This window comes from Mycteria americana, chromosome 5, assembly GCF_035582795.1.
Source record: "Mycteria americana isolate JAX WOST 10 ecotype Jacksonville Zoo and Gardens chromosome 5, USCA_MyAme_1.0, whole genome shotgun sequence".
Taxonomy (NCBI): Eukaryota; Metazoa; Chordata; class Aves; order Ciconiiformes; family Ciconiidae; genus Mycteria; species Mycteria americana.
The window spans coordinates 67763626-67791530 of record NC_134369.1 but is presented as its reverse complement, the minus strand read 5'-3'; the positions used below and the strand labels follow the sequence as shown (position 1 = coordinate 67791530).

Sequence of the window (27905 nt, the reverse complement as noted above, 5' to 3'; positions counted from 1 at the left end):
TAGGTGCCCAGTGCCCATCTGAGTTCATGCCTCAGTTTTTTATGGCCTGTGATCCAAAGCAATGAGAAAATACAGCAATTCAGATGATCTAAAACCACACAAAATACAAAGCACAGACATACATATTCATCCGTATGCTCCTGTTTAGTTCATTTACTTTAGAAAAACAGTGAACAGTTGTCTGTAAAAGCAGGTGAGCTGCAGAGAGAGCACTGACATTCATTCTGCATCATACACTCTGTGGCATGAGGATACAGCTCAGAGCTGCTGGGAAATGGCCTTTTCCACCCAGAGCTCAGATAGTCAGGGGTTATTCTAGATAAAACACTAATGCATATGCATTTAAAGTCATGATTCTGGATTGTCTGTGACAACTGTCTGTCGCTAGTGACACACCTGAGACAACACACTTTTATCCCATTCGATCCTGCAGGTCAAGCTGTAACTAGTTTGGGATACGTGCCAGAATGCTCCCCAAAGAACATCTATTTTTGGCAGTGCCAAAAGCAAGCAAGTGCTCTTCTCCCCTTGCCACATTTGTGCCCATGGCTCATGGGACTCTTGTGAACTCACTTAATGCATCACCACTACTGGGCCAACCCCTAGAAGCCTTCCGCAGTCTTGTTTCAGCAATATTCTTCTTGACCTCAGCGGGAGTAATGACTCTGCATTATTAAGTGGAGACACCAATATAACTAGATCATGTTTCCAAATATTGTCCGTACTTATCCTGCTAGCCTAACTGCTTCCAATCGCAGCTGAAGGGGTGACATTTCCCAGGTGCGTAATGGGAAATCTATTCTTTTAAATACTTCAAAGACATAGCCATGTCTCACATCAAAATATTTATACTGCTAAAATTATTAGAAAAAACACCCCCAAAACTATCTCATACATCTTACCTGATACTAAAAGCTAGCTAAAGTGCTTATGGTTTCATTAACACTAAGGCAGGGAGAGCCTAGTTTCTAAAACGTAATCTCTCTTAAACATTTACACAAGGTCCATCATGACTGCTTCTTGCCACTTAATCTGACGTTTCATCTAAATATGCACTGGTTTGCAGAGGTGATACCAGAAGCACTTGGATTAATCAATGGCACAGTGGAAGTCAGAAATATTCCAGTGATACAAAGCAGAAGCAGATGAAAAGCTGCACATAGATTACAAACAGTATTTTTTTAAGGATGGAGACCCTTCTACAAATACAATGATGACTGTTTAGCAGTAGCAGTACCAGTGAAACCAAATTGTCTACTAGCCTATAAAAATATCAACATCAGTGGAAGGCAGAGGCAGAAACACACGCCCATGATGCAGTGATCCATGAGAATCTGATGAACATCAATTTCAAAAGTTTCTACGGTAGTCAGCAAAACTTCAAGGACAATTCCAAAAGTAAATATACAGCAGCAAAGCACCACCAGCACTTAAACAGTTGCTTTGACTATGCTATGAAATGATTTCAAATTATACTAAAAGGCTTTAGCAGAATTAGAGCAGAATGTGCCACAGCAGAAGGTGAAAGATAACACACTTGAAATGATTAATTCAGTCTGAGATAGGTTTGAAAATCCTTTACATTAAAAGAGAAACGTAGCAACTGCTGCTAGATGTTTTCAAAATACCGTACATGCAAATATACATTTTAGTGGCTTTACAAACCAACACAAGATTATCTAGCAGTAACATTATGTAGCTCTTAATGAGCTGAGTTAATGATTAATATTGTAATGCTGCCCTGCATGTTTGCTGCAGTTGAAGAGATTAGGGATATTACGCACACAGATTTTAGGCTGCCAGAGCAGGTCACTCTGAGATGATTCAGTCACCTAGAAAGGGCCAAAAGCGTTTCACAAAAAATGTTGATTTTTACGATAATTCCCTTCTGGTAAGAGAGGAGTGCTTTCCAGTCAAACAGAAATCCCTGTACCCAAATTAGATCATTTGGCTTTCCTCACTGCCAATACTGAGTCATTCCATTAGATGCTCAGAAACAAAAGCAGTTGCATTTTGCTACTGATAGTACCAGTGAATATCTGAATTTGGATGCCACCTCCACTTTTAATGCTTAATCATTCAATTACTGTTTAAAAAATATTAAACAGGTCACAAAATGGCCTAGCTGCCTAAGCTAATTTACTGAGAAGGTTGCCCCTAAGAGTCTTTGTCAATGAGAAAGAAAAGAAAAGGAGTAATTTGCCAAAGAGGACCGTCTTTCTTGCAGGAGGCAGTGTAAAGGGAACAGAACATCCTTCCCTTAAGCAGAATTGCATAAAATTTCTCTGGAGAAGGCTCAGAGTAGATGATTGGTTTGGTTTTTTCCTTGAATTAGAAAGTGTGCACAATTTTCAGAGTGTTAACATCCCCTTCTTAATTTCAAATTGTTTCACTATGTACTTGTTACCATATGTTAATTCAAGAGAGCATATTTGGACTCACAGACTTACCTTGTTACAGACTTCTGCTAAAAGAAGTGGTATATATATTTTTGTCTTTGGGTAAGTGAAATGTACCACCTATGGATAGGGAAGTCGAAGACCAAGCCAAAACATCTTTTACCACGTAGGAATAAACGGAAGCTGTCTGCCTTATGTGGACTTGGAGTGACATCTGGTGACGTGAAAAAGCAGTGCAAGTAATGAGACAGATTGATCCGCCTTGGTAGAACTGCAGAAGCTCTTGAGCAATTTTCTCCTTCTCCATTAAAAATGTTAAGAAATATTAATATGCAGACTTTAACAGAAGTCTTTGCAATTTTCAATAAATTTATCCTCCTTACTCACAAATCAGACATCTTTGATGATATTTGTTTCAGTGAGGATCCAATTTTCTGCTGAGCAATCCTACCACTGGAAAACGTTCAGCTGGTCTCACTGCATGCAAAAAAATAAACAGCGATTTAATTATAATTGTTCTTAAATTGATAAAATTAATCCAGTGCAAATGGCTCAGTGAACACGGCTGTTTTGGTTTAAGAATGGCCTGTTTTATCTCATGCTCACATTTCTAATCGATTTAACCTAAGCCACAGTAAGCTTCTGTGCTGCAGTTTGGCACAGTCAGTTTACATTGCCCCCTGAAGATAAACTGCTGCACAGACATGACACCCTCCCTCACCAAGGCAGATACATGAGCCAGCATAAAACTCTCTAACCCTCTTTTTTGACATTTCACAAACCAGCTTATCAGCTACACTCCACCACTCCACACACTAACAGAGCAAGAGTAAAAGTCATTGCAGGCTAAATTAATCACCAGCACTGGGCCAGGTGCCCGGCAAAGGGATGGGGAAGATCTCCAGTGTTTTGCTGCCAGACCATTGGCCTAGCACGGCTGAGGAGCACAAGAACCCAGTTTCCACAGGCCCGTTTTACTAGGCTTACTGGTGCTGAGCCCTCTGGGATGTGTCAATCCCCCTGCCCCTGCAGACTCCTCTCACTGAGGTAACCACCATGGCTGCAGTCCCTGCGCACGAGACCTGTCCCGCCTCACACACACGCCTCCGATTGGCTGACGCTCTGCCCCACCTGGCCCATGGGACGGGGTCACCTCATCACACACTCGCCTCCGGTTGGCTGTCAGCCCGCCGGTGGGCGGGGCGAGGCGGTCACCCATACACAGCCGTCAGCGCCGTGGGCCTGGGTGGCTGCTCAGGGGCCGTCCTGAGGGCTCAGCCCAGCCCCAGGTCGCGACCTCGACTAGGCCGCAGTGGGCGAATAGGTGGCATTACTCTATGGTAATGCATTATATGCAAGCTGACCATGGAGGTAGTGCTCCAGAAGAGATGCTGACAAAGCTGTGCCCCTTCTAGGTGAGGTAGAACAATTCCCTGAGCTCCCTTATGGAGCCCAGAGGAGCAGGCATCCACCCAAATCTAATTCAGATCTAATGTAATTTCCTTAGCTGTTGTAAATGGAAAAATATATTCTTCGTTTCCTGTCCTAAATTACTCGCTAGAGGGGCTGTGTGTCATTAAATACTGTGGCAGAAATTCAAAAGCAGCAGGGATGTGGTATATTAAGGATGTAGTTTGTGCATACTGTGGTTAATATACCATGTAAGTGCTTTCAAATGAAAAAAAAAAGCTGCTGCAACAATCACACTCTTATATACTAAGAAATGTTTGCTAATGCTAAAGATTAATTGTAGCAGCTGTGTGATTACTTAAAAAAGTCGTAGCAGACATTTTATATGCTCGATTATATTCTGATATTTTTTTCCATACATACAGAGAGGCCTTTATCGAGGTTTTTGGTGAATTATGAGCTTCATTTTTACCATATCTTTATGCTTTATGCAAATACAATTTACTGAGTCCCATACAAGGACAAGTGGGTGCAATTCCTCACCCTTCCTTATGGAGATGGTCAGAATAGTTTATGCTATACTACTTTCTGGACCTTTAGAATCTAAAAAAAGTTCATTAAAAACGTAGTAAGTCTAAGTATTCCAGGTAATTTCACCTTTCTTCTGTTGTAATCTACATTGTGATTCCATTAGAAATACAGATTCTGGAACTCAGTCTGTTAGGAATTTAGATCTTCTTTCCAAACTTCTTGGAAATCCTGTGACATGAATTATGTGGGTGGCTACACAGGTGATAATGTTACTGTACTTTTTCTAAGAAGATACTAACAAATAACAGAGAACTCAAGAGATGATGCAAGTGATAACCAAAACCAGAACCTTGAGGAAATAATTATGGAGCTGGTAAGTTATTCATTTGGTTTTGATTTTAAACTGTTTTTTTTTCCTCTCAGTACTTCTATAAATATCAATGTCCTTACTAGAACATACAATTATTTTTGCTTCTCTAGAGGTACCATCTGTAGGGTCATCTCCATTCTGGAATGCCCCAAAGGTGGTATAGGGCATGCTAATAACAGTTTGTGGTGATCTGAACATTTCAGAACTGTGGGAAACACATTAGTAGTTAGAATGCAGAAATGAGACTCTCTCAAGAGAGTATCTTCAGAGTAAATTACATTTAAGGTACAATTCCCTACTTTGTCTCTGTTTCTTGTGAAGTGCCCTGCAGAAATATTCATATACAGAAAAAAATAAGCTTGTTATATAAATTTGGTCAAAATAAATCTTGGAGTTTTGACTCAGTCCTGCATTTTTGTAGACAATGGATAGTTATGAGCAGAATCAGGTGATTAAGATAGTGGAAATTTTATCTACTATGAACTGGTTAGAATTTTAAAATGGAGTCCCATTCCAGTTTAAGACACCTTCATTTAGGTGTCTACAGGTAGTTGTCTACACATATGTTTCATTATTTGGCTCTCATTACAGCCAGCAGAAATCAAGGATAGGATTCAGCTGCATAGATCTATAGCTGTCTAGTGCCATTTTACTTGCCTCAAGGTATCTAAGACTCCACAGGTATCTAGGAGGATATACAGAAAACTGCACCCTACTGGACAGCTGCTGCCGGATACTTTAAGGTCTCTGAAATTGGAATGGATATTCTGAATCCCATTCTTAGTCAATATAGTGAAGGGAACCTGTAGAATAAGTCAATAATGTAAACACCTCCTGTCTGGTCATCTGAATGGCTTTCCAGGATCCTTTGGCTATATTGGTTAAATATCTTGACTAACATGAGAGCTTAGGCAAGAGGCACATGTGGATACCTATTGCTTTGTGTCTTAATCTCAAACTGAATCTCACCGTTAATGAAATTCTATGTAAACTTTTTACTTTTTCCTGGCCAAAACCTTTTATTATTATATTTACTTGATACAACCACTCCAGAAGTGGAAAACTGTAAGACTGATAAAGTGCGCCATCTATCCTCATACGTATATATGTATGTATATGTATGTATGTGCGTGTATGTATACTAGCTTATAGATAAAGTTATGGATTTCCAGTTTTTAATTTTCATTAAAATCAGAATAATTGAAAATCACTTGGGTTTAAATTGAAGGTGCATTCTGAGGTGTGATATGAAGCACTCATGTAATACTTTGCAAATCTGCTTTGGGAGCAGAAGAAAGCTACTTAACTGCAATATACTGAACGTGGCCAAAACTGCAAACACATTTTACTGCAGAGGAAGTTTTAAAAGACACAACTGATGTTAAGCAGCTATCTCTAATTGACTGTAATGGCAGTAAGACATTCTACTGTATAATGCATTTTTTGCAGCATGGACATAAAGAGAATAATAGTTGTATTTCATTTCCAGTACACATGTAATGGATTGTCTTATGAGAACGATGATCAAGAGGGATAAAAACAACAGCACTGGAGATGTTTTTCTCAGGTTATCCCAGAATTGTAGGCATGAAATATTTCCCAAATATAACTACTCTCATTCTCATTGGACAAGGTATTCAAAAGATTTCAGACCTAGAGTACTGCCTGTTGCTGAAAGAGCTGTGGATTGCTGAATGCTGTTTAGTGGTAAGTTAACTATGAGTTTTCTTTCTAGCCAACTTCAGCGAATTTGCAGTCCCTTACAATGATAATCATACTCTTTCACAAACACTCCTTTCATCTGTTCAGGGAAGAAGGCACTATTCAAAGGAGTCAGGATCTGGCACTTCTTTACTTAAGTATCCAAAAAGACCATTTTAGATATGGATCAAGTTACATCTGTTACATATTACAGGGTTTTGTAATTTAGAACCTATTGTTGGATTTTTCTCTCTCAGAAACAATATTTTTTTAAACTAGAATAATTACACTGAAACCTTTTCCAGGAAGCTGGTTAGAATGAAGACATTTTAATGAAAATAATACTGTATTTAAAAACACATTATCATTTATCATGAACCATTGTAGGTGTTACTACTTTTTCTTTGTTGGCTTAATTGAAAAGCTTTCTAAATCAGTAGAATTCTGCACAGAGGGTGGAGTCTCAAATTATTTCAGACTACCTAATAATTTTCTGTGCAAGTTGATAGCATCTTGACAAAAAAGAGTGACATTTTGTTGTTTAGTGCTGAAAAGTAGTATCTCATCTTCTATTGCAGAAAATAGATGGTCTACAAAAACGTGTAAACTTGCAAAAGGTTTATCTTTACTGCAATGAAATTTCCAGGATTGAAAATCTGGAAGCCCTAACAAAGCTGAGTGTACTTTGGTTGAATAATAACCTGATCAAGAATATAGGGGTGAGTCTGGTGTCCTTGTTATGATTTCTTTTCTTCAAATTTGTCTAATATATGGTATTTTAATAGTATGGTATATAAATGTGTCTAATAAGTAGGGCTAACTTTTAGAATTATTGAACAACAGAAAGGACAATTTTAAAGTTCAGTTTATAAGAATTAAGGCTGAAACATTATTTGGAACTGATTGGCTGTCAAGCTTTTCTGCATATGCAGAGTTAACTAAATCACTTATTTTCAAAGATCTCTCAGATTCTTGCTGGGGAAAAGATTATTTTAGGGGTTTTTTTATAACTGCAGATTTTTGTCTGCACTTCAGTCTTATGTAAAAGGCTTGCCATTTTTATTTTAGTGTTTGGATTTTTAATTTTTTTATAACTTGGAGCGATTAACTCCTGTTCAGGAAAAGTTTTATCCTGGCTTTTTCTCATGCTGTCATATATCAAATTAGCTCTTATGAAAAATTGGTTTCTCCCCTTCCCCCAAAAATGAGTACTCTTCATGCTAACCTTTGAGTTGGAGGCAAGCCCAGAACCAACGAGAGCTCTGTGATTAGCAGTTTGGCATGTAAAGGGAGAAGAAATGTGTAGATGTCCATTTCTAGCAAAAGACCATGTAGCTTTCTGAATTACCTGACTCTTCACACCCCAACAGGGAGACGGAATTGCTGCAGCTCAGTCCATTTTCCCTTGGGAGAGTACATGAAAAAGGGCAGAGGGAGATACTGATACCAAGATAAAAAGAAGTAGTTAGAGCAGAAGGAGATGCTGATAGGGATGAATGAGACCAGATCACTGTGAACCTTCAAAGCCATAGAAAAGAAGAGAGAGAAGAGAGAGAAATCGAAGCTAGGCATGTTGATAGGGAAGGAAAGGGAAGACTGAGAAATGACAGCTGACAAAGTACAAGTGTAAAGGCACTAGAGTGTTTCCAGAAATTATTATTTATAAGCAAGGACACTACAAACACTAGTGGCATCTCACTGCAAAGAACTGCAGTGTCATCATGGAGGGAAACGATTGACATCAGTGATTTAGTTCTCATGATATCCTGAGGCCAAGACATGGGCTGCAGCCAAAAGCTAATGAGTACTCATGACATGGGGCATGATCTGTTAGGCTTCTCATGCACAACTGTGAAACTAAGGCTGGGAGACTAGGTTTATTTTCATTGCAGTATCATTTACAAAGGCTTTCCAAGCTAATTCCCTTTCGGCAAAATGCATTCTCTCTTTCCATGTCAAAAGAAAGCTATAGTTTATAACAGAGGCTAACATTGTTTAGACTCCAGTCAAATTTGTTTTTGCATTTGAATGATCTGCCTCTTAGCCTACAGGCTCTTCAGCGTTTGCAGTGCTATATTAGATTAAAACTCTATTGTTTGTAACATTCACAGGGCTTACATACTCTGCAGAATTTGCAAGAGGTCAACCTCACTGGAAATTTAATAGAAAAAATAGGAAGGTGATATCAGTCTGGCATTTCTAGCATGAGCGTTCTGATTACTACCAAGGATTTATGTACATGGTTTAATCTTTCTCTCATTCTAATAAAAATTTCCTACCAACTTGCATGGTTCCAAGTCATATCCAATATACACAGCCCTGATCATCCCAAAGTCTGTGTCAAAACTCCCTAGGGCTCATCTTTCTTTACTTCAAATTCCTTTCTATTGCTGTAGCCATGTCAAAGACGACAGAAAATAGGTATCAGTGCGATTTGTGCATGTATTTGTTTTTCTTTTTCACTGCCTTTTGTATAAAGGGCTTTTAGTTTAAATCTAAATCAAGCCTGTTTGGTTATAAATGGAAATGTAAATTATGCCTGCATTTCTGAACAAATACTAGAGAATCTATTAATTTTTCTTGGTCTATCTTTCTCTGTAATACAAAAATCTTCCAAATGCTGTCCCTGCACTTTGAGTGGAAATGGAGACTAATATATTACATGTATGATGTCATTGTTTGTGTTAATTATTCTTCAGAATAATCAACAGCCAAGTTTCTAGGACACTTAATGTGCTGCAGGGGATCCATTTCCAGTTTCAGTTCTGCCAGGATCATAATTATTTGAATCTGGTGTCTCAAGCCTTAGGTAAGTGCTTTGACCAAGGGGCTCTTAAATGGAACTGGACCAAGAAGGAAGCCTTAGAGATCCAGTCCAGAACAGTAGACTAGGTAAGATACTCACCTAATGTGGTAAACTGAGTTTCAAGTTGCTTCTTTTCTTCATCCAGTACAGAGGCTTGTTTGCAGAGGACCTTCCTGCTGAGTTCCCAGATTATCACGGTTATTGTCTATTCTAGCTGATACTATAAACATTTCTGAAAGGTCTGTGTTTTGCAGATTAGAAAGCTCTTTCTCACCCAATTCTCCAGTTACTGGGGGGGGGGGGGGCTGATTTCCAACTGGTTAGTCTGTTGCCCTTCCTTCAAGAACACTATAAACAACAGAATGGATCAGAGTCAGACTGTGGTTGCATCACTGCAACTGCAGTTATTCTAAAAGTAGAAGACCTGTGTCACAGAATTTCTGTAAAGCAGTTTGTAAACATTCCTAGTAGGTCTCTAATGCACTTTGAGTGAGCTCTTTGCACATATGTCTATAAAAATATAACTGAAAAAATATTACTGATTACGTAAGTAGGATCCCTTAAAAGTACTTTGATCAAGAGTCAACAGATTCTTTTGATCAAGGGTGCACAGACCAAGGACTCTGCCAGTGCGGGCTCATGCCTTTATGGTCATATCTTCCTTCTTTGCTTGCCATACATAGATCAGGTAGTATCTAGGAAGCAGACATGCACTTCAGTCACCTCATCTCTTTATCAGAAGTGCCTATAGTTAGGGTATACATGAATATTTTAAATAATATTCACATTGCGGTATATGGGCAGAGTGAGCTAAGTTGCTTGCTTTAAGAAGAGTTTTATGGAAGTTTTATACTTGGGAGCCAAATCCTTGCTTGTTATTCAAAAGGAATGAGTAGTTTATTCTCTTGCTTTACCTAATCTCAGCTGTATAGTGGCTTGATTGATCCTAAAGATTTACCTCTTAAAAAAGAATGCAAAAAGAGTTTTGCTTCCACAAAGCGGAGAGTAATTACTATGCCAGACAGTAATCAAACATGGGGAGAGAAATGATCCCTGCCCCTAGGTGTCTGAAGAAAAGCTGCAGTTCCATTTTAACTGTACCCTCTAACTCTCTTTTTATTGCTGAGACTTGCATCATAATGAAGTCACATTGAGGGATCCATCCTGCCTGGTTGAAACAATGGTCTAATTGATATGAATAAGACTGGGATATGAGCCAGTATACAACAGAGCAGTTGCTCAGAGCAGAGCTGTCCCTTTGGCCAAGTAATTCAGCTTTTTCTATTGACAATCAAGAGTTTGTATTTATTAAAATAGTTTTCTGTTTTGATGTTTTCAGGTATGCTTTTTAGTACACATCTAGAGGGCTTATCTTTTGAGGAAACATAAATAAGATAATTTTCCTGCCATACTTTAACATAACCTCTTGCTTCTGAATCCTAATGGGGTCTTTTTATCAGCTAGAACGTGAATTGGCCAAGCTGCAAGTGTTGGGTAAAACATCAAGTAATAAATCTCTAAGGAGTAAGAATCTGGAAACTGAAAAGTCAGTTCATGATAATGAAGTAGAGAAAAGACATGTCTTGAAAAGTCGTTCTTACAAAAAATAAATGCACTGGAGGAACAAATAACATTCTGGAACAGAAAACTGAATTAGTATGTTTAGTGAATTGTACAAGAACAGTGTTCTGATATTTTCAGACATTAATAATTGGGTATGATGGTGGCTGGGGGTTAGGAGATTAATAACAGGACTTGAAGCTTCTCTCACATTTGTTTTTTATAAGGTCCAAACTAGGAGTATTGCAAATATCATTGAAGTGGCGGCTGTTATGTGGTGTGAATTACTGGATCCAGGCCAGCTTCTAGTAGACAGATGCTGCCATTCCCATTACTGGTGATCTCAGTAAATAGGAAAAGGATTGAACAAAAGTAGCTGGGATGAGGAGTTATATTGGACCAGTGGTTGGAAAAGTTTTCTGGGCCTTTAAACAGTAGAGATCCAGCAAAGTGCTGTGGGTTTTTTGGTTTCTGTTTGTTGTTTTTTCCCCCTGTAATTCCAATATGATTTTAATGGCTTCTTTTTCTTGTCATTCTTGATTCTAGCTTAGGACTTCATGAGCCAAATTCACTCTAAAGACAATGGCCAGCACAAAGAGATTCTCTACACACAGAGAATCCTTCATAATAGGGCATGTGGAGGATATCAATGATACCATAGACCTAGTGTTGGATGCCAGCATGGGTCTGAAGCTCATTCTACAGAATTTTTATGAACAGAGAATTGGATGGCCCTCTTCTGATGAGTAGAAAGCTGTCTGTTCTCTCTCTGATATTCTGCAGGACAGCTAAGGCATACCATTCATCTGGCCGGTTCTAGCTTTGTTTTTGTGTCTAAGACCAATGAACACTGTTCCTATCTGCAAGTGTAGTACAAAGAATCTGTAGTGCATCAGGCCCCAAAAGAATCAAATCATTTAGATTTTGTATTTGAGTGGAAATAGTACACTGAAGTAGTACTGTTCTAAAGCTTGTTAATAAAGAGAGGGAAAGACTGTCAATCATCTCAAGGATGGAACAACTGATGGAAGTGTGGGAGAATTTAATCATACTGTGAAATTTGTTGCTGTTACTTGCCACTGATTTCATGCCAGTGCCTCACACTGCACCCAAGTCCAGCACGGTTTCATTAGTGCTGCAATTTGGACTGACATCATTATGAATACTAAAGAGCGAGCTAAGACCTTCTCTTACTTGAGGAGGTGATTCATTTAAGTTAATGATTACGGAACAACGCTGAGGGTGAAGTGGATGAAGCTTGGTGTTATGGATCAGTATAGGACCAGTATATCCAGGTATTAGGACCTGTATGTCCACAGTTGTAGTCTTTCAGATTTAAAAAAAAAAAAGTCTTTCTGTAATCATTAGTCTAAATTTGTTGCTTAAAAAAAAAAAAAAATCAAAATTATGTCAATTTGTCCTGTTAAGTTGTTCCAGGCAGAATTTAAAAAGATTTCCCGGTGGAAATGAAGAAAAGTTTTAATTTGCTAGTACAATTCTTGTTGATGGAATTGGAAATAGTGGGAAACATTCACTTTGAAGAAGCTTTATCAAATAATCCATGGTAAACTTTTAAAGACACTTCAAACTAGAACCTGTTTCTTATGATTCCAAGTTAGTAATTATTAACAAAAATTTATTTCAAGGATCTGGAGTATTTTGAAGCATCAGTGCGCCACAGACTCCATTTGCAGATAACTGACAAGAAAGGAAACGCTCTCTCCCTTCTCCTTCTCTTGGTGGTGTACTAGGCTGAAGATTTGAGCACACAAAGACTGATTTTTTTGTTGCCTTTATTTTTTTATTACCTATTTATGAAGCCTTTGATTTTAAAAAAGGAAGATAAAAGAACAAGCAAGCTATCCAACTGCTTTTTAACAAGGGTGATAATGATTATTCTAAGTTCCTACACAGCTTTACTTGTAAAGAAGCATTAGAAGTTGCTTACATAACCTTTGTATGAATAACCTTGATGCTTAGTTGAGGGGAGATTCAAATTTAGACTGGCAGTATTTCAAGGTCTGTTTTCTGCTTGAGTACTCCAAGCTTGTCCACCTCGGGTATGCCTTCTTTTTGTGTTCAGGGATGTTTGTTAGAGCTGCAGGTAGTTCTGTACTTACAGGTTCCATTTGAGGTTGTTTATAAATAGCATTCTGCTTCCTTTTAATGCCACTTTCTCAAGCCAAGGATCACAGAATCACAGAATCATATAGGTTGGAAAAGACCTTTAAGATCATTGAGTCCAACCATAAACCTAACACTGCCAAAACCACCACTACACCATGTCTCTAATCACCTCATCCAAATCTTTTTGCCTTGGCAAGAAAAACTTAATATATGACTCTTGGAGGGATAAAAGCCAAACCAAAGGTTTTTGAATGAGTAATCTTAGCACAGAATCTTTTTGAGAAACACCAATATTTTTATTAGTTGCAGTAAGGATTTGACTGTTATATCTTCTTTTTTTAAGAAAACTTTCCATTGATTGAAAAACTGGAGAACCTACTGCATTTCTAGGTTGATTCTCTTTCTAAGGTGTCTGATTACCCCATAATCTTTAAGGAATCTTACAGTACCAAATGGAAGTACAGGAGTTTATTGTCTTCTTAGTCAGACACAGAGAAAATGGTCACATATTTTTTTTTAAGTGATTTGACTTGTGTACCACAGGGAATAGGTGAGCTTCTGCCCCCAGGTTCCTGGCTGGCCAGTGGACTGTCTCCTCTTTCTCAAGTTTGACTGTAGAAACTTACAGGTTCTTGCAAACCATGCTCGCTTTATGCATGATTGTGCTTAGTACAATGGAACTGCTTATTTGCATAATGAAGGATTTAAACAGATTTTAAATATGACGGTGCAAATAGAGAAAAGGAACACAGTGAATCACATATGATTAGACATTGATGTTTGATGCCTAACTTGAAATGCAGCATTTGAATAAAATAAGATAAATTTATTTGTCTCCACTTGAGAGAACAAAGTTATAATGAAATGAAACAGGCTAGAGGTATTGCTTGTGATTCTTTCTTCTGAATAGGAAACAGAAGAAAATAATGTAGATAGTACTGAAAAATTAAGTGCAAAACAAGAAGAAAATACTGTTAACTTAGTGCTCTCCTCTGTGCATTTCTGCACACAGGTTTAGTTCTTGTTGTTATATAATTCAGTCACGATTCTGTACCTGGGACTTCCGAGCATACAGCATCATGGGAATGGAAATAAATCGCATCTTTAGAGTGCACAATCAAATTCTGAGGCTGAAATTTAAGAAGTTTCAAATATTTCTGTAAAAAGAAGTTTTCAGTGTGGCAGAGTAAGTGCCTGAGTTTTAAGAGCTATTTAGTGTAGCACTGGCCTGTGAACAAAGTCATCTTTGTGATTATAAGAACAGAAACATTTTGCAAAGCATCAAATAATTTAGGATTATTAAAAAGTTTTACCTAGAGAGAGGTGGCTTGAAGTTCCCCAAAGTCCCTATGCTTGGTGTTTCTATGGTTCTGGTTCTGGTTGGTGTTTCTGGTTCTTGGACTTCAGAGGTCCATAGCGTGGTAGAAAATACCAGGCATGAGAATTGGTTCAGATTTTTGCTGTTAGAATCTGGGTCTTACCTCGTCTGTTCCTAATATGGTTATGAAAACAGAGTAAATATTGTTATCAGTGGCCATATTTCTGAAAGTGGAAAGCAGCAGTAGATAAACAATGCAGAAACAAAACAAATCCCACTCAGATGTATATGCATCTGTATTTCTTCTTTATCAGAGGGGAGCATATGCATACATCAGGACAGTCACAAGGTGAATTTGTATCCATGCAGGTAAGTCCCAAGTTTTTCTGGGCAAGTCTCAACTTTGAAATTTGTGTGATTGTACTCATTTATTTAACTGCCTTCCAAGAATCAGGTTGAGACTTGTCATGCAGCCATGATCTTTGTCATAAGCACTGGGACACATCTGCCCAAAGCAGCTTGTAGAACCATGTCACCAGTGGAGCAATGGTCTTGGGACACCCAGTTGCGTGCTTGTAGCTGAGACAGAACCCCCATTGAATCCATTTCTTTCTTTGCATACTGATCAGTTCACTGGCTTGATATGTGTGACTGTATTGTTACAATTTTAGTGCAGTTAATACAGTGCTTTTCATCTTTTTATGTGCATTGACTATGTTTCATCATAGAATCATAGAATGCTTTGGGTTGGAAGGGACCTTTACAGGTCATCTAGTCCAACCCCCCTGCAAGAGCAGGGACATCTTCAACTCGATCATGTTGCTCAGAGCCCCGTCCAACCTGACCTTGAATGTTTCCAGGGATGGGGCCTCCACTACCTCTCTGGGCAACCTGTGCCAGTGCCTCACCACCCTCATTGTAAAACATTTCTTTCTTAAATCCAGTCTAAATCTGCCTTCCCTTAGTTTAAAACCATCGCTCCTTGTCCTGTCACAACAGGCCTTGCTAAAAAGTCTGTCCCCATCTTTCCTATAGGCCCTCTTTGAGTACTGGAAGGCTGCTATAAGGTCTCCCTGCAGCCTTCTCTTCTCCAGGCTGAACAACCCAACTCTCTCAGCCTGTCCTCATAGGAGAGATCTTCCAGCCCTCGGATCATTTTCGTGTCCCTCCTCTGAACCTGCTCCAAGAGCTCCATGTCTTTCCTGTGCTGAGGGCTCCAGAGCAGAGTAGAGGGGCAGAATCCCCTCCCTCGACCTGCTGGCCACGCTGCTTTTGATGCAGCCCAGGAGATGGTTGGCCTTCTGGGCTGCGAGCACACATTGTTGGCTCATGTCCAGCTTTTTTGTCCACCAGTACCCCCAAGTCCTTTTGCGCAGGGCTGCTCTCGATCACATCATCCCCCAGCCTGTATTGAAACCGAGGATTGCCCTGACCCAGGTGTAGGACCCTGCGCTTGGCCTTGTTGAACCTCATGAGGTTCACACAGGCCCACTTCTCCAGCTTGTCCAGGTCCCTCTGGATGGCATCCTGTCCTTCTGGCGTGTCAGCTGCACCACTCAGCTTGGTGTCATCTGCAAACTTGCTGAGGGTGCACTCGATCTCGCTGTCAATGTCATTGATGAAAATATTCAACAGCGCTGGTCCCAGTACGGACCCCTGAGGGACACCACTCGTCACTGATCTCCATCTGGACATTGAGCTGTTAACTGCTACCCTCTGGATGCGACCATCCAACCAATTCCTTATCCACTGAACAGTCCACCCATCAAATTCGTATCTCTCCAATTTAGAGAGGAGGATATTGTGGGGGACCGTGCCAAATGCTTTACAGAAGTCCAGAGAGATCCATTGCTTTTCCCGTGTCCACTGATGTGGTAACTCCCTTGTAGAAAGCCACTAGGTTGGTCAGGCAGGACTTGCCCTTGGTGAAGCCGTGCTGGCTGTCTCGAATCACTTCCCTGTCCTCCATGTGCTCTAGCATAGCTTCTAGGAGGATCTGTTCCATGATCTTCCCAGGCACAGAGGTGAAGCTGACAGGTTGGTAGTTCCTAGGGTCATCCTTTCTACTCTTTTTAAAGATAGGCACAATGTTTCCCTTCTTCCAGTCGCCAGGGACTTCACCTGACTGCCATGACTTTTCAAATATCATGGAGAGTGGCTTGGCAACTACATCATCCAATTCCTTCAGGACTCTGGGATGCATCTCATCAGGTCCCATAGACTTATATATGTTCAGGTTCCTACATGTTTATATGTATATGAAAATTTATATTATACATATAAATGTATGTGTGATTTCTGTGTGTAGAAATCAGAGCTGAGAGCTTGGAGGGAGCTGGAAGACCTTTTCAGTCTTGAAAGCAAAATCTTATCTCCCTCAGGGACAGCAGGTGCTCTCTGAGCTCAGGACATTTTAGCTGCTAAAATCAAAATGCATTCCCTGGGATTCAAAGTGTGCCCATTCTGAGATGCAGTATTTCAGTTAATAGCGTAACATGGCTCAGCATGTTTGGGGGGGGGGGCTAGGGGTTTTTTTTTGTTTGCTTGTGGGTTTGGGGGGGTGGGGTATGGCTTGACCCTGAAACAGCATAGCCATGAGAAACATTCAGAGGTGGGCAGAGATTATTTTGTGGATTGTACCACTTCCAAATTTTTTCCTATAAGCCTTTAGCTAAAAGTTATTTTCCCCCATAGCTGAAACACCGCTATTGAGCTTCTAGTCCATTCCAATACAACATGAAACAGATTTGTTCACCCCTTGCTACTCTTCACTTAAAGTTGGAAACATAAAATGACCCTCACTTATAGCTTTACCTGAAATCATTTGACATCGTAATCTGTATCAGACAATTCAGCTACCCACTTCCAGCACTTTTTTTGGCCCATAGGGAAGTCAGATTGGCACAGCTAATGATTTTAGGAGCTCTTTTCATATTACCTGTAGAAAACAACACTTTTCAGGAAGCTCCCCAATGCACTCTCTATTATGCTGGTAGGATACCTTCCAGGTTGTATGAAAAACTATCTCATTGTATTAGCTCCTAGTATGGATAAGCCAGATCAGCTCCATTCATATGTATTAGAGCCCATTCCAGTTGCTGATAGGCAATTTATGCAGCTTCCCTGAGAAGCAACTGTCAGCCCAACACCGTTCTTAAATTGAAACCTCATGGTCTGATGCTTATTTTGGCAGAGAAGTCTAGCAATAATTAATCAAATCCTCACGCTAACCTGCTGATGCTTAAACTGCAGTGTTGTAAATCACCAGAAATTACATCCTTATGAAAAAGCATTTCAAGAAGAAAATAAGTTATCAACAGTTTTGTAGTCTATGTGTCAGGTTCTGGATCTCCTGTCAATATTTATTGTACTATTCTCTTTCTTCCCATGCTATTGCTACCTGCCTGCTAGGGATCTTCAGCAAAGACAAGACTTGTGGTTCCAGAGGCAAATAAATTATTTCTTTTTTTAATGTAATACAGAACATGGAGACTACTCTTACTGATTATAAAGAGGCAGGGAAAAAAAAAAAGTCTTGCTAGTGATCTCATGATTACTGTGAACATCAGTATTATGGAATTTGTTAATTATAGTCTGTTATCCTTAGTAAATATTGTGCAATGTATAAAATTTATATGGTCAGAATGTCTATTCTTGTCTTTTGCCTGCTTTTGCAACAGCATAATGAAAACCTGGAGTCTTTCCCTATTTCTTCTCTTTGCATTTTTTTAATAAAAAAAGATGGAATCTCTGTCTTATGTATGCAACCCTGAATTGCCAGTTAAGGAAAAGCAGCTGCTACAAATGCTGGAGGATAGTTCCAGGGTCTGGAAGTGCATATGGTATGCTACATTGTGGACAGAAGAATGCTGGTGTTTAGTAAAGGATAGTACAGAATAGAGCAGCTGTCTTTTCCTCCCTCCTTACATAATTTTTCTTTTCATCTTTCTTCTGTTTTCTTCCCCCGTTCTCATCCTATTTCTTCATGTTACCTCTGCTTCATTCTTCACATCTTTATGCCATCTGTGGCAAAGGCCTGATTAGTGCTTTCCAGTTTTTCTCATCACCTTCTTGTCCTTTCCTTGCCCTTTCTCTTTTTGTTGCAAATTGTCTCTTCTCATTCACCATTTCTCATCAGTGTCCCCCCCCCCTAGAATTTGTGGGGACTGATGCAGGACTAGTTTGGAAGTTTCCACAGTAACAGCTGCAGCACCTGTATTTACTGCCTGTGGAATAGATTGGCTCAGTGGTTTCTTCAGCCATTTATTTTATAATTTTCATTTGTATTTGTTTGAACACAATATTATGTTGCTATTAATTTGTTCTTCCTACCAGTGCTAGCACAAAGCATAGCATGGGGTTTCAGTTCTTTCAGTCTCAAGTCTAGTAATATAGCATCCCAGGTCCTGGCTTGCAAGCCTCGTCCTAACTCTAAATCACTGCCTCCTTTGTCCTTAATCCTAAATTTAATCCTACTCCATTTATCTCTGGTAGCTCCAGATACCTAGCCCTAAACATAGGGTCCCTCTGGCATGGATCCTAGTTGTCAGATGAGTCATAACCCTAGAAGCTGTAAGTCCTGTCCCAGTGACCCTTTCCATCTCCAGACTGTAAAACAGCCAGACAGATGGGATATATTATTTCATGCTGAGTAAGAAATTATGAATAGAAGAGGTATTTTCACAGACTCACAGAATGGCTGAGGGTGGAAGGGGCCTCTGGAGGTCACGTTGCCCAACCCACCTGATCAAGCAGGGTCACTTACAGGAGGCTGCATGGGACCATGTCCAGACCACTTTTGAATATCTCCAAGGATGGAAATATTCAGGTAAGGGAAGTTTTCATTCTGACTTATGAAGGAAGAGAATAGAAAGTAGGAAAATTAATTCAGGGCTGCTCTTCTCTAGTCACTGTTGCTCTCCTTTTCTTCTTTCCAGCCTTGTGCACACCTGCCTTTCTCTTTTTGGTCTGAGAAGAGAGCAGATTTTTGGGTGGCAAGATTGTATTTGTAAATACAGTATCTATTGTCCCGTTTTGCTTTAATATTGTTTATATCATGCTAGTTTGCAGAGGCCCCACTGAGATTCCTTTTTGTTAAACGCTGTATAAGCATATAGGAAGATGGGCTCTGTCCCACAGAGCTAGCAGTCTGATTTTCTTGTCTGTATCTCTCATTCTGTTGGAATAATGACACCATAAACTATTTTCTTATTCTTTGCTTTCCCTGCCTATCATCCCTTATCATAATTCATGGCTATATTTTCATGCTGCTTAAATTTGTTTATGTTTTTAATGGATGGTCTCAGTCAAATATACTTGGCCCTTGCTTTAATCTTTGCAGCAGTCTGACAGAAAAAAAAGCTTTTCTTCTCTGTAACAGTCAGCATATGTGAATGTTCCAGAACAGAGTTTCTGAAACAATAAGCTAAGGCAGAAGGCAAAACCAGCAGTGATCCTGAGAAGTCATTCAAGCATGGTAATTCAAAGTTTGGAAAGATCTTGTAAAATATTTGCTAGATGGCTTGTATAATTGCTGTTACAGAAAGGACATTTTGTAAATACTGTAGATGGCCATGAGATGGCATATACAGCCTTGAAAGGAGCTCTGAAACTTTGCTGAAATCTGTCCCAGTGGCATTTCTGTGTATTAGAAAGCTCCACAAAGGGCTTGGACTACTGGGAGTAATCCGCAGACAGGAGTTTGAAGCATCTGTGAGAGATGTCCTCATGTGAGAAATATTTAGATATGTCTGATCTTTCCTAGATGAGTGAGGAAAGGCACAAAAATATTGGGCACAAATGTGTCCAGGACAGGGCATTGAAGGGAAAAACACCAGTCATGCTGTGTGACTCTGTTATTGCAGTGGCTTAGGAATGATCAAATTTCAATTGACTTTAAGTATTTACAATTTTTTGTAGAAATGTGGCTTAACCTAAATTAGTACACCTCTCTTCCCTCTCCTCCTCCCCACTAAGAAAAGAGACATTTCTCAGCTTTTCTAGGGTTCATTTAGCATCAGCCAACAGGGCAGTCAGCATGGACTTCTGGCAAGTTCATCAGCATATATATATAGCTTGAGACTAGCAACTGCACATACTACCTTTTGCTTGGCCTTGGTGTCATAGGGAGCTTGAGGAAGCTGGGTTTACTGCAGTATGGAACAAAGAGGTTGGAAGACACAAGTCCAAAGTCCTGGCCTTGCAGGTTCCACTGTTTATGAAATTACTTGTATTTCTGATTTCACTGGCTTTAAATATTAGCTGGCTACAAATGTTAAATTTGACAGTGTAATCTTTTTTGCCGAAGTATATTTTTTTCATAAAAAACATAAAAACAGAACCATAATATATAAAAATACCTATTTTTATTTATATGTATTACATACGTATTAGAGCATTCATTTGCCAGTCCAAGATGTAGCCTGCTTGTTATTACATTAAGCACCACTGTTGTATTATCCTATCTGCACCTCCAAGCTAGAATTAGAAACATTAAGTGTCTTTTCTCCCTCACTTAGGGAAAGCAATGATTGCAAAAGTTTTCCTTGCCCGCGGTGCTCCAGCTTGTGCAGTGAATCCATCTATCAAGTCAACTACCCAGAAGCTAATTCAGTATTTAGGCCATGGAAATGCCTAGAAAGTGACGCATCTACTTCTGGCAACGGTATGTATTTGTAGGCACTTGTTACCATAAAGTTAAGGTGAAATTAACATTTGTATTCTAAACTCATCTTTGACTTTGGGTTGTGTCCAGAGGTTTCATTCCTCAGAATACAGTCTCTGCTCAGCTGAAGTGCATGTTTTCAAAGGCAATAACAAGCAAGAAGATTCCTCTTTCTTTAAAAAATATTTGCACTTGTTTAGTTCACAGTGTGACAGTGAGCTGTGCCACACTGCTATTTAGCCATTAGTCCACACTAAAAGTAGCTTACTTTATGCAGTTTCATACCCACTGTTTGTACAGTGGAATTGAGGGAATGTTGCAAAGAGCGATATGCATATACCACAGACAAAATCTTCACCCTTAAAATCCACAGCCTTTATCTTTAAGCAAAATAAAAATGAGTACTGTGGAGAAATACACTGTTATAAGTAACCAGATTAAATCTCTGTATCATATGTATCCTCTGAGTGATAGATTCTGGTTTATCCTATTTTTTTGCAAGAGAACAGAGTGGGAATTGAGTAATAATTTTACCTGTTCACTCTGACATACCCTTCAAACTTTCAGATGCTAACAGGGAGCAACATCTGTCTCTTTATAAAGGAAATGGGATTGTTTCTGGTTTCTTAGGAGGGAGGAAATGAAAGCTAATTTGGAAGGTGATTACACCATAATATGATGGAGTGGTTTTGGACAGTGCAGCAATAAAAGCACTGCAGGAGAGCTGTCCATGCTCTCAAGTTCTAAGCTAGTCTTTGGCAGGCTGTGATCTTCATGCTGGAATCTGACAGTTGCTTATTGTACATGGGGTATTAGATAGCCAGGTTAAACTCCTTTATTAGCCTGTGTGAGTCTGTATGGCAAAGAAAGTCTAATGGCAGAAAGGAATAAAACTGATGCATCTTCATGGAAGGAGATACCTTTGACTCATTAACATTCTGAAATTAATACCAAACTTAGATAAAAAACAATAATATATCTACCCTGTTTCCTCCACTTTAGAAATGTGGGCTTCCTTGGAACAGAGAAATTGTGACTGCAGCCATTGGCATTGTGAGTGCTTTGTGTTTGACCATGAACTGGCCCTGCCTGAATACATTGCTGAGTTTGAGTACGTTACACTGGTATGAACTTTGTTTTTCTGTGTGATTTTAGTGATATTAGAAGGCAAGCTTTGGATTTCACAGACCAAGAGAAAAAAAACAAGTAGGTAAAATTAAATTCTGTTCTACTAACATGACCTGAAAAGCCTGGGTTGAAGGTTGATTCTCTTCTGTCCATTCTGTCAGGGCCAGATAAAACTTCTGTGGAAGTCAGTGAGAAACTTTCCACTCATTGTAGTGAGATTTGGATGAGGCTCTTATTTTGTACTTGTAAAAAGCATAGCAAAGAAAGCAAAGATCCTCTAAGTTTCAACAGATTAAATGAAATGCAGCTGAAAACTAAGTCCTCTCTCACTAAGAACTACTTTCTCTGGGGTAACATCCAAAGTAAAACTTATAGTATTGACTGTGCAAAGGATCTTTTTCTCATGGGGTCTTGCAGGAACAAATGATCTTTAGTTGTTTGATTTAAATTGTGAGATGTGCAGTTTTGGGAAAAAAAAATATATTTTCTTCCTCAGCTGGTATTCTGAACAAATTTTTCCTTGATTCCTTCTGTTAATTTTTACAAGCACATAATGCTGCTGTTTCACTCATCTAACTTCATAACTTGCTGCTAAGGTAGAAGGGTTCATTTCAGACTCTGAATTACTCTCTCTGTTAGAAACAAGAGAGTACGGGGAAGTGGGATGTTCAGCTCTGGCGAAAGGAAGGAGAGAGTCGAATTCACTGATGAGTCAGGTCTGCTTGGTCCCATGGTCCAGCGTTAGGCTGCTCTACTGTGATTCTTGGACTTTGAGAATTTCAGTGCATAGGTGTAGTTCTTTTGACTCTAACCAGAGTTCTGTAGGGTACACAACAACCCCTACAAGCAAAATCATTATGCAGTGCTTTGATTATGAGGCGATTAAACCCAGTTTCTAGCAAATCTTTGTTACAGAAAGATGATTTCCTGGCTTGTTTGCTATTAACTTCCTAATCGAACTTCTCTCATTTTACACTCAGTATTCAATTTATTATTTTTATTATTCAATTAAATTCAATTTTATTATTCAAATTCAATTCAAATTATTCAAAATAAATTCAATTCAATTATTCAAATTCAATTTTATTATTCAATTAAAAACTAGAAAGTTTACAAATTTCAAATGCCTTTTATTTTATATAGCTCAAAAAACAGTGTCTGTCTTCTACATGCAATATAATTGTGGAAGAGGGAAACAGAAGTACAGAAAGATTTATTCTGTTTCATGATTTAAAACATGATGATGAAGTTTTGATGAAAGTGGAACCAACAGTAAAAGTGAGGCCTCAGATTGCTTGCTTAAATGAAAAAAAACCCCAATATTTTCAGTGGCTAAGGCCAATATTTAGTCAGGTACAGGTGAGGTATTGCTGTCAAATTTTCAGTAAAATAAATGTATCATGTAATTGTTAATTTTTTATTCAGGTTGGCCCATGACACAAAAGTTAAAAATTAAGGTTTCCATTTGGGCTTGATTCTGATGTTGCTTACATTTACTTAACATCACTAGAATTTGTGTTCCTCTGCCTATCAGTTATTATAGAATGTGAATTACAATTATTGGGCTGAATCCTAATTGCATTTCCTATTCTGTAAAGGACAAGTAATTTCAATGAAAAGCAGTTTTGAGAAGAATGCATCTGAAAATAGGACATGAACTAAACTTTCTTTTGAATTTTATGAAATACATGACTTCATACCATTATGCCACTTGTTCTTGAAAATATTTTTTTGTCAGATTTGACATCACAAGAATGTAGCCTAGGGAAAAAAACATGAAAACTGTAGCAGGCTACAGATTTTCGCTTCAGAAATACATAGTGTTGTAATAGCTGCACAGAAAAACATTTCTTCAGGTGGACATTTATATGCATAATACTGACATTGCATTCATGTGCATAACTGTTGTGTGGCACCTTCAGTAGCCACCTTTTCTGACGAAGTAGCCCTGTTAAATATCTGATACATGAAACAGTGACGTAGTTTCTGAACTGTCCCATTTTTAACTCTAGTTTGTGAGATGGTGTTATTTCTTACACTTGACGGTTATGTTTTCAATCCCTTTTTTTTTACAGTTTCAAATGAACTTTTTCTTTTCTAAGTCTTATTTAGAGGCAATGTTAAGAAAGAGGAGAGTAACAATTCTCTTGTTATTTTACCAAAGTGCCATCTTTCCAGTGATCTGTGTTTGCAGTGAGATACTAGCAATTCTCATCTCACTTTGCCTTTTCCTAAGTATCTGTTGCCTGTCTTTGCTCAGCTCCGCTCTTCCCGTACTGCTCTCTCATAATGGAAGAGTTGCCAGTTCCTTAGTGTCGGTGGCATCTGTTCCCTTCTCCTGTGAACCAATTGACTGTCTGACTCACCATCTTACCCGGGTCACTTTTATTTCAGGGAGAAGTTAGAGAATAAATAGTCTTCAAATAAGTGAAAAAGAGTCAGCATAGCCTTTATTGTCTTTTCACTATTTCATGTTAGTTTGACATTTAGTTAGACATTTTATAGTCTTTGTATGGTTTACCAGTAGGATAGTATTTGTATTTGCACTCCATCAGTTGAAGCTTTTTCATTTTAAAGGCAGCCATGGAGTATTACAGAATTTGGCTGCATGTCCGGTAAAATTGTAATTTCTGTTCTACTTTTGGCCTAGGTTTTGAATTTGAATGGGAACAGCCTGAGCAAGCTGCAGGATATTTCTAGACTTAAAAACACTTCAAAAGCTTATCATCAGCTTTAATGAATTTACTTCCTTAAATAATATTTATGACCTAGTAAGAAATTAAGCTCTTTTTTTAAGGAACATTTACTAGCATAAATATTCTTGCATTGTGGGGTGTGCTCACAAGACAGGATTGGGCCAGGATTCACACAGGGGAACAGAATGGGGGACTAAACTAGGATCATGAGTACTGTGATATTATTAGCATCCCACAGTTTTGGTGCCTGTTGATATTGTCTCCAATTTGAATCGCAGTATTACAGTGATACCACTTTATCACCCATCTGACCTTTATAATGGTCATTTCATTTTAACAAATAGAGTAACATGTCTGGAGCACACTATGTCTCCCTCAAGAGACCCAATACTGAGCAAGGGGAGTCCCAGGCACTGGATCCAATTAAGTCTATTTCAAGATTAAATGTCTCTGATTACTTTAACCAAAGTTTCTTTTGTGACACTTTATCCATACAACTACTTTCTTGCAGCCCAACCAGGAATATTTTGATGCAAGCCATAACCATGTGATCACTCTTGAGGGCATTAGAGGCTTAAGCAAACTGCAGTTCTTCGACCTGAGCTGGAACCAGCTGAAAAAGTCCAAGGAAGTTATAAACATCTTGCATAAACACACTCCCAGCCTATTCAGTTTTGACATCACACACAACTCATGGCGTAAGGTACATACCAGCGCTTAAAATTCCTGGGAAAGCATTCTAACCATGACCACAGTGATAAAGGCTTAAAATCTTGTCCTGCACCTTATTAATTCTAAGGCCCTTGCAATGTAAGAAGCCTTATGATCATGATATGGCATCTTTGTTCTCACAGGGCCTTCACTTCTTTTTGTAGTCACAGCCTAACCAAGTGAATAAGCTGTGTGGCATTTTTGCTCAGAGACATCTCCGAGGCATAATTCCTTTCTTTTTTGCTTCCCTTGAGAATTAAATTTATTGGTGGCCTGTGCCCAATATCAAAACCCAAGCCCTGGCTTTAATTTTGCTGTCTCAGCTGCACTAAAGGGTAGGAGCAGAGACAGTTCGTAGCCTTGGGGATGTGCATATACACTTTTAGTCTCTCTGTTACTGCATGTATCTGTCTGCAGCAGCACAGCTGCGTTGGCTGGAGCTTTGGCAAGAAAGCCAATACTCAGCCCTGTTACTGACTCTCATTCATTCCTATTGCCCAACCAGCTTCTGGAACAAATGTTTCTCTCTGTTCTTTATTCCCTTTGAATCAGTACATTTTAACAATATTTAAAGGGCTCAGTCAGAATCAGCAGAGTTAAACCTTACGAATTTGAGGCATTGAAAGGCTCTTAAAAAGCTTTTTTAATTACCATTTAACACTAAATTTAATATTTTGTACAAGTCAAAGTCAGGCAAACAGAGCACTATCTGAATAGAATACCTCTCTTAAATAATTTGAACAACAAACCAACACTGGAAACAGAACTCCATTGAGGCACCCAGGAAGCCTCCAAAAAGATGCTACCTTTTCTATTTGGCCTGTCAATTAAGCTTCAACGAATCTATTCAATACATGCTAAGATATAAAAAGAAATAATTAAAGCTACCAGTTTTGGTCTCTGGTTCTTCATTGTTATTACTTAGGTTTTTATCAGATTAAACTTTTAATTTTGCTATGCTCTTTGCTATCAGCTCTTGTGTGTCAGCATGGTAACTCTTGAGTAGTACACATCACTAAACTTGTGCTTCTCCAGAGTTTCTTAGGCATCCAACCACAATGTCTAGTTAGTTCAGTTCAGAGCAAAGCAGAAAATCCTTACTGCCTCTCAGAGGATGTTCTACCATCTAGCTCATAAGTGATTGCATTTGGCTTATTTGGCTGTCAAAATACATCTATATTCCATTCACAAAGAAAGACATTATTATTCATTGTGTGAGAAGTGTGCATTTCATGTATTAGATTTTAAATTAGAATGCAGTCTAACATAGTTTGTATGTATGGGATAGGTTTATGGTGATGTCTTGAGGTTTCGGTGACATCTCTAAATTCTTTGAACATTTCTCACGTGTCCTATGAAGCTTGCTTTGTTTTTTGTAATATTTCTACATCATAAATGAAACTCCTCAAATATAAAAACATATACTAATACATCTTATATATTAGTGAGCTTCATAAGATTAGTAAACTTCTGAGTTAGCCCATGTGACTCCAGAACAGTTTATTACCATCAATGTCACATAAAATGAGGACAATCAAAACTGGCCCAAAGGTACCTTGTCTCATGTATTTCTAGCAAACTACGTAAGCAGGGATGACACAGTGGCTGTGTTGAAGATCATAGCAAAGCTCTAGCTCTTGACATCCATGAGATGACAGTATGCTAAACAGAGAGGAAATGCAAGTCTCTCTCTTGTATGTAAACTATATTGGTAATTTAAAAAAATTGTAACACTTCATTCCTTTCTTCAAGCCCACCTCATTGCATCTGAGGGTCATTGGCCAATTAAAGGCTCTCACTAACCTAGATGGAGTCATGATTTCTAATGAAGAAGCTGCAAAAACATTACAATATATTGCAGGATCAAAGATGACCCAGGTTTGATGTTCTGTTTTGTTGTAATTTACAGCAAGTGCTATGGAAAACTAAAGCTTTAGGAATAGTTGTGGTTTTTTAAGGAACAGTTGTTTTTTTAAAGAACATTTCATTTTCTGGTTTTTGTGAAGGTAGAAGTTTTGTACTTGCCTCTGGCAGTAGGTCAGAAATTATTTAATAAACACTTACAAAGATCTTTGCTGGTACCAAAAATTATATTCTAGCATGATCTTGGAAACAGTCATGTTCAAGTTCTGCTGAATTCAGAATGCAAAAAAGTAACTATTTTTGCCAAATAGAAACAATGGAGAGGAAAATAACAGGGTAAACCAATACTTCTACTTGCTTTTTTAAGTATCTAGTGCCAAATCCCTTGTCTTAAGGTCTTTTCAGTAGGTAATGTCTCAGAGTATTTTATATGCAGATATGAAGCAATCCTTCCTAATCCCTGGGCACAAACTTGTTCTACTTAAGCTCTGGACTATATCCCAAAGCACTCCTGAAGCCTAGGCCGATTCTAAGCTAACACACTCAATGGGCTGAATAGGTTGGAACTCAGTATCATGCTAGCACAACTTTTATATGGTCACAGCACAGTCACAATGAAAC

The 27905-nt window shown here is 38.7% G+C and overlaps 1 protein-coding gene across 1 annotated transcript in view; it reads left to right on the top strand.

Annotated features, from left to right (window-relative positions):
• The window catches only part of LRRC9 (leucine rich repeat containing 9), a 67562-nt gene that overhangs the window by 21784 nt on the left and 17873 nt on the right, over positions 1–27905 (top strand). The window contains 22 exon segments of the mRNA XM_075501650.1: positions 4649–4664; positions 4667–4713; positions 6200–6242; positions 6245–6417; positions 6990–7130; positions 10678–10780; positions 10783–10873; positions 12219–12341; positions 13917–14090; positions 17491–17498; positions 17956–18111; positions 19603–19698; positions 20741–20800; positions 20803–20886; positions 21889–22010; positions 23158–23331; positions 23334–23367; positions 24311–24318; positions 24665–24715; positions 24717–24785; positions 25222–25413; positions 27174–27316. Of these exon segments, the coding sequence (XP_075357765.1) occupies positions 4649–4664; positions 4667–4713; positions 6200–6242; positions 6245–6417; positions 6990–7130; positions 10678–10780; positions 10783–10873; positions 12219–12341; positions 13917–14090; positions 17491–17498; positions 17956–18111; positions 19603–19698; positions 20741–20800; positions 20803–20886; positions 21889–22010; positions 23158–23331; positions 23334–23367; positions 24311–24318; positions 24665–24715; positions 24717–24785; positions 25222–25413; positions 27174–27316 (2108 nt within the window).